This window comes from Canis aureus, chromosome X (genome assembly GCF_053574225.1).
Source record: "Canis aureus isolate CA01 chromosome X, VMU_Caureus_v.1.0, whole genome shotgun sequence".
In the NCBI taxonomy this organism is placed as follows: domain Eukaryota; kingdom Metazoa; phylum Chordata; class Mammalia; order Carnivora; family Canidae; genus Canis; species Canis aureus.
The window spans coordinates 77,849,707-77,862,210 of record NC_135649.1 but is presented as its reverse complement, the minus strand read 5'-3'; the positions used below and the strand labels follow the sequence as shown (position 1 = coordinate 77,862,210).

Genomic DNA, 12,504 nt, shown 5'->3' with positions numbered 1-12,504 from the left:
TTGTTTTATTTTTATTTTTGGTAGCCTAAACCTTTCTGGTATCCCAAATACATATCTAGTCTACCTGGACTTGGTGAACCTGGTCTTCCAGATCTCTTTTTCCCATCTGGGGTAAGTTTTCTCTTTTGTGTTCCTTTAGCCCCCTTGGTTTAACATTTCCACAATTCTGATCAACTGCACATTCATTGTCTTCTCTGACCAAGTGGGCATTCTATCACAGCAGGAACAGCCCTTCCCTCTTTGGATTCCTAGGGCACAGCTTTGGCTGAGCCCTGATACATAGACTGTAAATGTCTGTTGATGTAAAATGATTAAATTAAGCCAACCCTCAGAATATGTCATATTCAGTCTCAAACACTAACTGAGCACCTGTAGAAGTCTAGGCTGAAGGCTAGGGGCTTTCTAAATGTCATTTTTCCACTTTAGCTCCCCTTCTTCAAGCTTCTTTCACTATAAGCTGCTAGCCTATATGGTGGTTTTGTGGAAATATGAAAAAGTTATACTTTCCTGAGGGCAGAAACATCTCCATTCCAGCACACATGTCTCGGTGAGAAAAACAAGTGTGCCCTTGACCTGGTTGTCCTTGCACAATGAACAATCTTTACAATTGTACATAAAGGTCCTGCTCCTTAAGTATCTAAGCCACATGTGACACTTCTTTATGATTTAGGCACGTGGGAGGGGGATAACCAGGCTGGAAGGATGAGATAACGGTTTGAATAAATATTTTACTGACTCATTATGTGGCCTCAGGTAAGCCCTTGCTCTGTTCTGTATCTCAGTTTCTCCATCTAAGGAGCAATGCAGTAGCAATACTTGCCTCTTAGGACTTCAGTTGGACAGAAGGATGCTCTTTACATTTTTTTAATGACAATTTGAGGTTTCCTTATACTTCTCACTTGGGGCCCAAAGGGTCTGAGTGACCACAGTCTCTTCTCATCACAACCCATTTTCAGGATTATGGGAATATACTGTCTAAAATTCACATATTCTCTGCACTACCAGCTAACATGTTTCTAATTTTTAGCTGGCAATATGAATGAGAGTTTAATATTTTTCATGTGTTTTTCCATATGTCAAGGCACGATGGAAGCTACCTGCGGATAGAAACCACCTCTTGCTATTATTGATATCCCTACATACACCACAGCTCAAAGAGGCCAAATATCTATTGATTGAAGAGGAACATGGATTTTGTGAAAAGAGACATGAGTAAGAGACAAAATATGATTAAAATCCTAGTTCTACCCCCTGATTTGTATTGGGAACTTGGCAAATGGTTTAAGCTAAGACTCAATTTTCTCTTCTTGAAAAATTATAAGCATAAGATCTATTTTGGCTTCCTTTATAGGGGTGCTGAAGGGATTCAGTAGAAACAAAGAACGTGAACATGTTTGGAAGCTGAAGTGTCATCCATGTGTAAGGAATGCTTTTGAAAAAAAATAATAGCAACAACCACAGGTGGGAAGCATTTGTTCCTAGAAATCAGGGTCCTTAGCTGTCCATATTGCTCAGGAAGGCACCACCTTAACCATCTCATAGACATTTTACATCTCAAGGACTACCTCAGATAATTTTGGAGTTTGGAGAGTCCTAGAAGACAAATAATCAAATCTAGCTCCATGATTTTACAGATAGAGAAGTTGAGGCCCGGGGGGGGGGCATTTTCCCAGGTCCTAAAGGACATCAAAATAGGGTTAAAGATCCTGTCTTGGATTTTAAGGTTCTGCGTTCTTACCTATCCAGTTCATCATCCAAGGGTTGGTAGTTGACCTCATAGCACTCAATTCTCTTTAGAAAGTCTTCCAGAACCTTTTCCCGGTCACAGTCTATGTAATCAGGGCTGCCAAGTTTTACTTGCTAGGAAAAGGGAGAAGAGGGAAACTGTAAGAGACAGAGACTCTAACAGTGATCTTTGGAAGTGCTCTTAGAGATCATTGAGTACAACATCCCTCATCATGAAGATTAGGAAATTGAGGCTTAGACAAAGGGTCTTGCCAAGTTTACAAAGTCAGTCAATTGAAGATAATTTGGATTGTGTGACTGCTTATTCCTTATTTCTATGTGATTAAACAAGGTCTGTTATAATATTGTACTCACTTCTAAAGCACACAGTTTCTAAGAAGAACAATTAAAAGAACATGTGGTATTCACATATGGAATATTGTTCAGCCATCAAAAAAATGAAATCTTGCCATTTGCAACCATGTGGATGGAACTAAAGCATATTATACTAAGCAAAACAAGTCAATCAGAGAAAGACAATTATCATGATTTCACTCATATGAGGAATTTAAGAAACAAAACAGAGGATCATAGGGGAAGGGAAGGAAAAGTAAAATAAGATGAAATCAGAGAGGGAGATAAACCATAAAAGACTATTAATAATAGGAAACAAACTGAGGGTTGCTGGAGGGGAGGTAGATGGGGGATAGGGTAACTGGGTGATGGGCATTAAGTAGGGCACTTGATATAATGAGCCAGTGCTCACCACCCAGTGGTGTTGTATGCAACTGATGAGTCACTAAACTACCTCTGAAACTAATAATACACCATATGTTAATTAATTTAATTTAAATAAAAAAGGTAAAAAATAGTAAAAGTAAAATTGTGATGTGAGAAATGGTTGAAGAAGAATAGGAGATCTTGGCCAGGGGTCATAATGGCTTACATGTATTGAGTGTTTAATGAGAGAATATGGCATGTTGGCTTTAAATTTCTAAAAGGTTGATGGCTCCTAATCCCCCAATGCCTATCTTCTCCATCCACATTTGCCATCTCATGAATGGCACTATCATCCACTCAGTTACCTGAGTCTAAAAAGAATAGAGAAGTCATCCTAGATGTGTCATCATCCCTTACCTCTCAGCAGACACCAGATCCTTTCCACTCTATCTTCTAAATATTCCTCCCATTTATTTCCATTCTCTCTTTCATGGATGCTTACTTTAGCTTTGTGACTAATTTACTCTTGTCTACAGTCTTGTTACTTCCAATGTATTCCTCATACTAGCAGCCAGAAAGATATTTTTAACATGAACATCTGACCACGGCATTCCCCTGCTTAAAACTCTTAATCATTTCCTAATATATTTTAGGGCAAAGTGTGAACTATTTTATTAGGTGACCCATTTGTCATAATTGACTCCAAGATTATTTCTTCATCTCATATCTTATTGTTCTCCTATTCTTCCACACACTGCTCTAGCTAACTTAAACTACTTATAGTTCCCTGGAGATGCCATAATTAGTATATACTATTCCTTTATATCCAATTCTTTGCCTGCCAAGTTCCTATGTATTCTTCAAGGTTCAGGTCAGCTATTGCTTTCATTGAGAAACCTTCCCTGATACACATCTATCCCTCCCATGTAAGGATAGGTACTCAACAGTGTTTTCCCACAGCCTCTTTTATTTCTTCATCTCAGCACTGACTCATAGTTATGTCTATAAACTTGTCAGTATCTCTCACTTGACTGTGATCTAAAGGGCAGGATTTTTCTCTATGTCTCTAATACACAGAATAGACCAGTTTAGTCATATAGATTAAATTTGTGTTGAATCAGTAAATGGCTGGATAGAAGGGGCGATGAAGAAGAGAGGGATTGGACATGTTCTATGTCTCAAGAGGAAAAAACAGGACAAATCAGTGAAAATTTCAGGAAGGTAGATTTCAGCTTGATTGAACTGCATTTGATAAAAGCAATGAGTCTCTTGTCACCGGAGGTATGAAAAAAAAATAGACAAACATTTAGCTGAGATTTCAAGTATTTGATGGAGGCTTAAGGGAGATAACCTATAAGATTTCTTCTGTCCCTGAGCTCCAATAATTTCATGAAATAAGGAACAATAAAATGTGGTGGGTGATCCAGTTCTAGACCACATGCCTAGAATATAAGAGCAGTTATATTTCTGATACAAGCCTGAGGTCTAGTCTCAGTACTACTTCTTTCTGGTTGTATGAATCCTTGAAAACTCTTTTTTTGGAATCTCTGCTCTCTCTCTCCAACAATGAAATGATACCTAACATACAGGTTTATTGTAAACAAATCAGTAAGAGATGCTTGGTGCCCACTGCATATTAAGGACTCTATATTTGGCTACTTTACATTTCATAGGATTATTATAGGACAGGATGGTCAGGAAATACTTCCTAAAGGAGAAGAATACCACCTTTAACCTCATAGAAGTCTTTTTAGGCATTATCCAAACCTGAGGAAAAGTAAGGAGGAAAGGGTAAAGTGCTCCTTACCCTGATGTTTTCTGCAATGATGCCAGGGTCATTACAGATAGACTCAATGAAAAAGACCTATAAGAGAAAAAGAAGAGACATTTTCAGCAAGGAATTATGTTTGGTAGTGCCAACCATAGCTTCACTTATTCACAGTGGCTGTGAGTTATCCCCAGGGGGCATCTCTGACAACATTTCATACAGTGTTACTTTTAGGATTTTGAGTTTTATGAGGCATATTGACTCTAAACTGAATGGCCTTAAGTTATTCTTTTATGTTTTTAATTGGGTTTTAGTTCTTATATATGCTTTTTGTAGTGGTTCTCTTCCCTCCATCCTCACTTCCACCTCCCACAGTGTCAGCCTGTCAGCAATTATCTTCCATTACTAATATGGCACCTCTCCTGTTCTGTTTTGCTGCTTCTAACTGTGATCTAGAAAGCCATATAACAAATTAAAGCCTGACTTAGGCTGATTTGTAGCTGATTTGGCAGATTGAAGTCCTTTGGTTTACCTTTCTTTAGGATTTGTACTAGATAAGTAGGCTCTAGATAAGAGTGGGAGTGTTACTATACCTTGTAACCATGTTCTTTAGCAAACTGCAGAATTAGTGACCGTCGTTCTCTGGTAGTGTTGGTGGCATCAAAAACCTATAGGCCAATGATGACATTGGGTTACTCTGAATGTGGTTTTTGAGAGAACACCTACTCCTTGATTATCCTTGTGCTAAGTGGAAGGCTTCCAGGGTGAGATAGAACTTGACTGAGTTTTGAAGGATAGGAAGGATCTGATACTGATTTATGCCAATATCTCAAGCATTTATTGAGCCCTTGCTGTCAGTCCAGAAATGTAGCAGACTGTAGGCATAAACAAGAGGAAACCTATAAAATTTTATTAGCATCATTTTATAGATAAAATAGCCAAGGCTTTGAGGAAAGATTTGCTTTAACCAAGGCCACCAAGAGTTGCTGACAGAGCAGAGCTACAATGGATTTTCTCAACTCCTAGTTGAGGCTTCTTCCTTCTCTATCACTTTGGAACTCTTTAAGAACAGGTAACAACTCCCTATCCTCAGCACCTTAGGTGGGACTATTTAAAGATCTCTTCTCCTTTTAGAATTCACAAATCCTACCCCAAGGGTTTATAATATTAAATTGACTAGATTTTTGGGTAAATCTCTAGAACTCAAAAATATTTGTACTATAGTCTTTTTTAAAAAATATTTTATATTTATTTATTCATAAGAGACACACAGAGAGAGGCAGAGGGTGAATAAGGCTCCCTGCAGGGAGCCCAATTCAGGACTTGATCTCAGAACCCCAGGATCATGACCTAAGCCAAAGACAGATGCTCAACCACTGAGCCACCCAGGCGCCCCTGTACTGTAGTCTTAAACTGTGTTGTAGTCTTAATTCTTGGGGGTGGAGTGGTAAAGCATAGTGGTTAGGAATGTAAAAAATTTTTTAAAAAAATATTTTATTAATTTATTCATGAGAGACACAGAGAGATGCAGAGACACAGGCAGAGGGAGAAATAGGCTCCATGTAGAGAGCCCAATGTGGGACTTGATCTCAGGACCCCGGGATCAAGCCCTGGGCCAAAGGCAGATGCTCAACTGCTGAGCCACCCAGGCATCCCAGGAGTGTAGATTTTGGAGCTATATAAACTGAATTCTAGTTTTGGCCTTGCTGCATACATGCTGTGCCACCTTGAGGAATTATTTACTCTCTCTGTGCCATTTTTTTTTTTACTATAAAATGGAGTATTAACAACAACATGCTTGTCTCATGGGAGAGGGTGGAATTAAATTAATATGTGTAAAATACTTATAATAATGTGTGGAACATAGTAAATGTTCAATACATTTGAGGGGTCCTTAATTCCAGCAGAAACTTGAGGGAAAATGCAAATTTCTTTACCGCAACATGACCTTCCTCATGGCTGAGATAGTCATGGACATCCTTCAGGGCTGCCAGGGCACACTGCCTAAAAAATACAGAGAAAGAAATGGAGACAATCCCTATCCCCAAGATGAGTTCCTCTCTATTTTTCTCCATTGTCTTTTGCACCATCTCTCAGATATCTCACATTAAATTATTAATCTATGAAACATATACATAGGGTATCCTATATTCCAGACGCTATGACAAGCACAGAGAGGTCACATAGTTGAAAGTGGCTTTGTGGGCCAGGCATAAAGTGGCATACCCAGGAAAAGTGGACTAATGACAGAGCCATAATATTAAAAACTCCAATCTTTGGGGTGATAGAGCTCAAGTGGAACTGATCCTTAAACCCAGTTAGAGTTTGAGTATATGGTCTATGAAATAGAGGGCATTCCTGGAATGGGTACCAGTACAAGCACAGGTATAATGGTGGCAATATATTCATGCATTTGGTAAAAATCTATTTAGTGATTATTCTTTGCTAGGTTCTTTTATAAGGGCATGGATCAATAAATGAGATATAGGATCTGTTGTGGAAATGGTCAGTGTCGTAGAGGAGAGAGACCTTGAGATTGAATAGATGGGACTGGAGATACTGAAATGAGCCAAGCTATTGAGACTCTTAAATGCTAGGCTGAGAATTTTCCACTTTCTCTTGTAAGGAGTAAGAGACTGAGACCATTAGTTCCTAAGTTCTTAAGTAGGGGATGGTCATGGGTTTTGGGTAGGCTAGAGGAAAGGCTTTCCCAATCAGCCTTTGAGAGTCTAGAAGATCTCCTTGCTAACCCAAGTAACTCTGTCCCATGCCCCCATTATCTTAACAAAGCCCTCCTTCAACAATGGGCAGCACAGTTCTATAAAATAGTAGGCACTTACTTCCTGATAAGTAGGGCCTCCATATTGTCTGGGAGAAAGAACTCGTAGTTCTTGTAGCTCACTGCTTCCCGTCGGTACTGGCCTAAATTAAACACTGAAAGCAGGGAGACCTGGTGAAGAGGTTGGAAAGATTCTAGTAGAAAAATATTTAATTGCTGGGAGAGATTTCAGAGGTAGAAGGAGGTATAATTTGTGCCTATATAATATGCTTATAAAGCTTCAAATTGTGGCTACTAACTCACTTATTCCTTACAACAACCCTGCAACATAGAAATTACAATCCCATTTTATAAATTAAGAAATTTTTTTTCTAGATGCCACTCTTTTTTTATAAATTTATTTTTTATTGGTGTTCAATTTGCCAACATATAGAATAACATCCAGTGCTCATCCCGTCAAGTGCCCACCTAAGTTCAGAGATAAGAAGTAACTTTCATAGTTAATAAGTGGGAAGCTGGGATTCAAAACCAGGTCTGTTTGGCTCCAAAGCTAGTGGACATTTTACTATTCTATTTCATTATAAATTCCAACCCTCTTAATGCCCTATTCTATTGGAAAGATAAGGGAAAAAATCCAGTGAGTAAAATCAATTACTAACGGTCAGTGAGTTAGCAGGTAACAGAATTAGACTGGGCCTCCTGAAACCTAGCTCAATGTTATTACATTCTCCTGTATAATGATAGAGAATCCAAATTTATTGCCCTCTCTAGGCCATACTTTTTCATCAGTAATAGTGAAAAACTGAGAGAAGGTAAGGAAAGGAGGAGAAAGAGGATAAGAGGCTAACACAATATTTCATTCAATAAATACGTTCTGATGTACACTCTGTAAAGCAGGACATGAGTTCTGAAGCCTCAAAGATAGACCAGATATGTATGATGGGGACCCAAGGAGCTTACAATCTAGCAAGTAGGACAGACAGTAAACCAGTAAACAGAGTTCCGACAGAGTTTCTTGAGTTCTCTGACAGACGCATTCAAAAGAATAAGGGGAAGGACAGATTAATTATACTTAGGGTAATCTGACATGGTTTCCAGTAGCATTTGAACAAGTCCTTTTAGGAAGGCAGGCCTTTTTATAGGCAGGCATGGGGGATGGGAGTGGGGAACAAAAACATTCCAGGCAGAGGAATACTATAAGCAAAGGTATGACATTGGCAAAAGGCAGAACATGTTTAGGGAGTGATGAGTCATTCACTGTGACTGAAGCCTGAGAGACTGGCAGGGGTGGATCATGGAGGGCCTTGAACAACAGGTTAAAAATCTTGGGCTTAAACCTGCAGGCCAAGAGGACCTGTGGAGGTATGGTAAGCTTTGTGCTTTTTGAAACATGACTCTGAGGCTTTGTGCTCTGTGGGAATGGACTATATTGGAGCAGATGGAAAGCGTGTGCATTAGGGCAGAGACCTATCCACCACAATCCCATATTTCTCTAACATCCAACAGAAACTATGTGGAGCCTGTAGTCCTCCACAAGAACGATCCTTTCTCTTCTCTTTTGCCAATGTTCTACTCCTCCCACAGGACCAAGCTCAAATATATCCTACCTGGAAGCTTTCTCTGCCTTCCAGTTGGTGATTTCCTCTGGGAGCCCCCTCATTACCCTGCTCTAGGATTCTTTAAGTGACCATGAGGCATTCTTATGCATCCCAGCCAGATAGAAAACTCTTCAAGGACAGGGTGTGATTCATTAATTTTTGCATCCTCATTGCCAAGCATGGGTTTTAGCACATAAAAAACATTGGGAAATCCTTCATCAGTGAATAAGAGAAAGTGCATGAAGGAAAAGAAATGGGATAAAGAGAGGAGGAGACTTGAAGAGAGGGAAGGAAGGGGGCAGATAGATAGGGTGCTGGGATGGGCAAGAGAAAGAAGAGGAAGAGAATGGAGAAAAGGTGGAGTACATGGCCAACGTGGGATTATTTTTTTTCCCCATCTGTAGAGCCAAATAGCAGACCTGGTACAGTGGGTATCAGGCTTTGGAATAAACCAGATGTGGGCTTATTTCCTGGTTCTTTCACTCAATGGCCATGTGTCTTTAGTGGGACTTCACCTCTTGGGCACTAATTTAATCAATTGTAGAATGATGATAATACTAGTTTCCTCTTCATGGGCATTTTAGAACTTAAGAATAGATGTTCATTCTTTGAGGACAGACATCCTGTCCTATAGAGAAGTTTGCCTAATATCCAACAAGACCTTTGGCACAGCTATGTGCTCAATGAATAATTAAAGATCGAATAAATAAATAAATGCCCAAGGAGAACTGTTTGCTGCACTAGGGAGCAGTGCCCCATTTCGAGAGAGAGAGAGAGAGAGAGAGAGAGAGAGAGATCTAAATACTTGTTTAGTGCATCAGTAAAGGAGGAACATGGTCCAAAAATTTTTTCAGATAAGTTGATATTCTTTGAAAACATCAATATAGTCATTGAGGGTAAATAAAAACATTGGTAGACATTCTAACCTTTACTGTTTTTATTCTGAGTTGCATAAGATATGGGAGCACCCTATCTCTTACTGTTTAGAGCCTCTAAATGTCTTAATTTGATCATACATGAGAGAGGGAAAGCAACATGATCTGGTCCCCTGCTCCCTGAACAGCTCCTGGGGAGAGAACTGATACACACTACAACAACAGACTCTAGTTAGCGTTGGCAGAGGGGGCTGTAGGAAGGGATATGGGAACTCAGGGAAGTACAGTCCTCTTAGGGGGAATAGAGGAATCAAATAGGAACAGAACGGGGATACGGAGTGAGGGGGATAGAGAAATCAAATGGAGAATAGGAAAGAGCAATTACTGAATAAGCAATAGTAAGCAGAAAAGAGACCACACTGAAGAGAATGGAAAGTTGGAAATAGGGAGTGAAGGAGGAGGTTGATAGGCAGGGAAGGAGGCCCCTCTGGAGGTGGAAAAAGGCAGGACCACTTCTGCCTGGGGAGGGGAAGCCAACAACAAGCTGAAACCTAAGGAGAGGCTTGGAGAGAGCAGATGTCTTCTGGACTCCAGAGGACAAGGTTAGCTAAGGTGCCCAGCTTTAGCGAAGACCCTGTGGGAACCCCTGGGCTGTGGCTTCAATGTGCTTGACTCCATATACCCTAAGGCTTAAAGAAGATCTTAAGGTTTTGAGTAAATGGTAATGCTAATCAAAATAGTAATATTGGTATGGTAATAATAATAATGGCAATAAACATAATAATGATAATAAAAATACTATATTACTCATATGGTTGTGTTAAGATCTTGCAAAACTGAAGGTCCCTGAGAACAGACATTTAGTCCTGTTAATTATCCTATACCTAGTACCTAGAATACAGTTAGGCACAGAGTATGTGCTCAAGAAATTGTAAAACTTTTAAGAGTGCAGTGGTGGTGGTGGTAGTAGTAGTAGTAGTGGCGTTGGTATTAGTAGTAGTAATTCTAAGATTGGTAATAATGTTTTGAGGCATTCCTGGTACTGAGGGAATGTCCTTTCTGAGGCCTGCTACCTTACTCTTCAGCTAGTGGCCAGTAAGGGGCTGTAGAACAAATGGTTTCAGAAACATACCTTTAGTTGGTGTTCCTATCCAGTTGAGATATCTTGTGAGCTTCGTGGAGATGTAGGTCTTTCCTCGAGCTGGTAAACCCACCATGATCACCATTGTGGGGGAATTGGTAAACTGGGGTATTGACGCTGGAAAATAAACAACATCTCAAAAGCTTATCCCCAGGTTTCCATGACCTTCTGGTATCATATTAGAGGTGTAGAATTAGAAAAACATCCTTCCTACCATTGTAACAGCAACAACAATAACAAAAACCTGGACATTTTCTTTTTTTAAAAAAGATTTTATTTATTTATTTATTCATGAGAGACATAGAGAGAGAGAGAGAGAGAGAGAGAGAGAGAGAGGCAGAGACACAGGCAGAGGGAGAAGCAGGCTCCATGCAGGAGGCCTGACATGGGACTCGATCCTAGGTCTCCAGGATTCCACCCTGGGCTGAAGGTGGAGCTAAACCACTGAGCCACCGGGACTGCCAAACCTGGACATTTTCTAACTGACTTCTGAATTCATCAGAAAACTGAGATTACAATGTAAACAGCTAACCCCAAATCCGTAGAGATAGGCAGGCATCTGCAGGGAGCAACAGGGCCCAGGTATTTCCTTATCTTTCATAGATACTACTGCATAACATATAAACTCATAAAAAGACTCAGCTAAAAAAATTTTTAATAAATTGATAAAGATTGGTTGTGAGCTAGTATGAGAATGTGAAGCCCCTGGGGGCTGAAGAAATAGATGGTTTTGCATCCTCTAAGAATTCCATCAGGTGTTGACAGAGAAGACAGAAGAATCCTGAGATAGATGTCCTGTAGTTCTGGCTTGGAGAGGAAGACAGAAGAGCAGCCATTGCTGAAATTGTGCCCAGATCTTTCTCCCTTTGTATTCTATGAAACAAAAACCTTAGTCTTCACAGAGAAAGGGAATGCAACTGTAGTTTGGGAGCACTGGTGGAAATTAACTGCAGCTGATAAAGAGGAATGGCCAACACTATTGAAATTCTGCCCAGACCCATCTACTCCATCTCCCCTAAAGAAAATAATCTTTAATCTACAAGGAAGGGCAACAGAAACTGAGGACACTGGGAGAAACTCACCACAGCTGGAGAAGAATAATGGGAAAAAATGCTATAGCCCAGGAGGCATAGGAATATGCACTAAGCCCACCATTATAGTTAGAGAAGAGGCAGGTCACACCTCCAAGACTGAGGATAAGCCTGCCTAAGGCTGAGACTTCATTAGACTAACATAAAATGGCATTGGTCCCCTATTCCCTACTAAAGGTAAGTAAAATAATAGAAGACTGCATCTTCAAAGGATGCAAAAAATAATTGTCTCCCTCCAGAGAGTAACACAAAGGGAAGAATCAAGGCAAGAAAAAAAATAGTCTGAAGAGACAAAGAAATAATCAGGATCAGACTCAGTTATGATACACATGTTGGAATTATCAGGCAGAGAATGTATAATAGCTAAGATTGATAAGTTAAAAAGTTTATTGGAAAAGGTAGACAACATGTAAGATCAGATAGATAATTTCAGTATGGGGATGGAAAGTATAAGAAAGAATCAAATGTAAATGCAAGAGAAAAAACACAGTAATAGATCTTAAGGATGTCTTCAATGTTCTCATAAATGAACTTAACATAGCTAAGGAATCAATGAACTTGAAGATAGGTCAGAAGAAATTACACACCCTGAAATGCAGAGAAAAAATATTAAAAAAAGAAACAAACAAAACAAAACAACCCAGAATAAAACATCCAAGAAATATGGGAAAGTATCAAATAGTGTAATATATGTAATATATAAATATCATGTACATATATGTATATACATGCAATATATATGTAATTAAAATAACAGAGGAGAAGAAGGAGATGATGGGAAAGAAGAAATACTTGAAGAGAGAATTG

The 12,504-nt window shown here is 39.4% G+C and overlaps 1 protein-coding gene across 7 annotated transcripts in view; it reads right to left on the bottom strand.

Moving 5' to 3' along the window:
- Window positions 1–12,504, bottom strand: part of PFKFB1 (6-phosphofructo-2-kinase/fructose-2,6-biphosphatase 1) — a 73,360-nt gene that overhangs the window by 33,192 nt on the left and 27,664 nt on the right. For 6 of the 7 annotated variants that reach the window (XM_077887656.1, XM_077887654.1, XM_077887658.1 and 3 more), the window contains 6 exons: window positions 10,598–10,723; window positions 7,054–7,147; window positions 6,151–6,217; window positions 4,807–4,881; window positions 4,253–4,309; window positions 1,739–1,860 (listed from right to left, as the gene is read on the bottom strand). In XM_077887656.1, the coding sequence (XP_077743782.1) occupies window positions 1,739–1,860; window positions 4,253–4,309; window positions 4,807–4,881; window positions 6,151–6,217; window positions 7,054–7,147; window positions 10,598–10,691 (509 nt within the window). In that variant the 5' untranslated portion in view covers window positions 10,692–10,723. Of the gene's footprint in view, window positions 1–1,738; window positions 1,861–4,252; window positions 4,310–4,806; window positions 4,882–6,150; window positions 6,218–7,053; window positions 7,164–10,597; window positions 10,727–12,504 lie in introns of those variants that run through there. The other variant, XM_077887660.1, reaches the window with a different exon arrangement.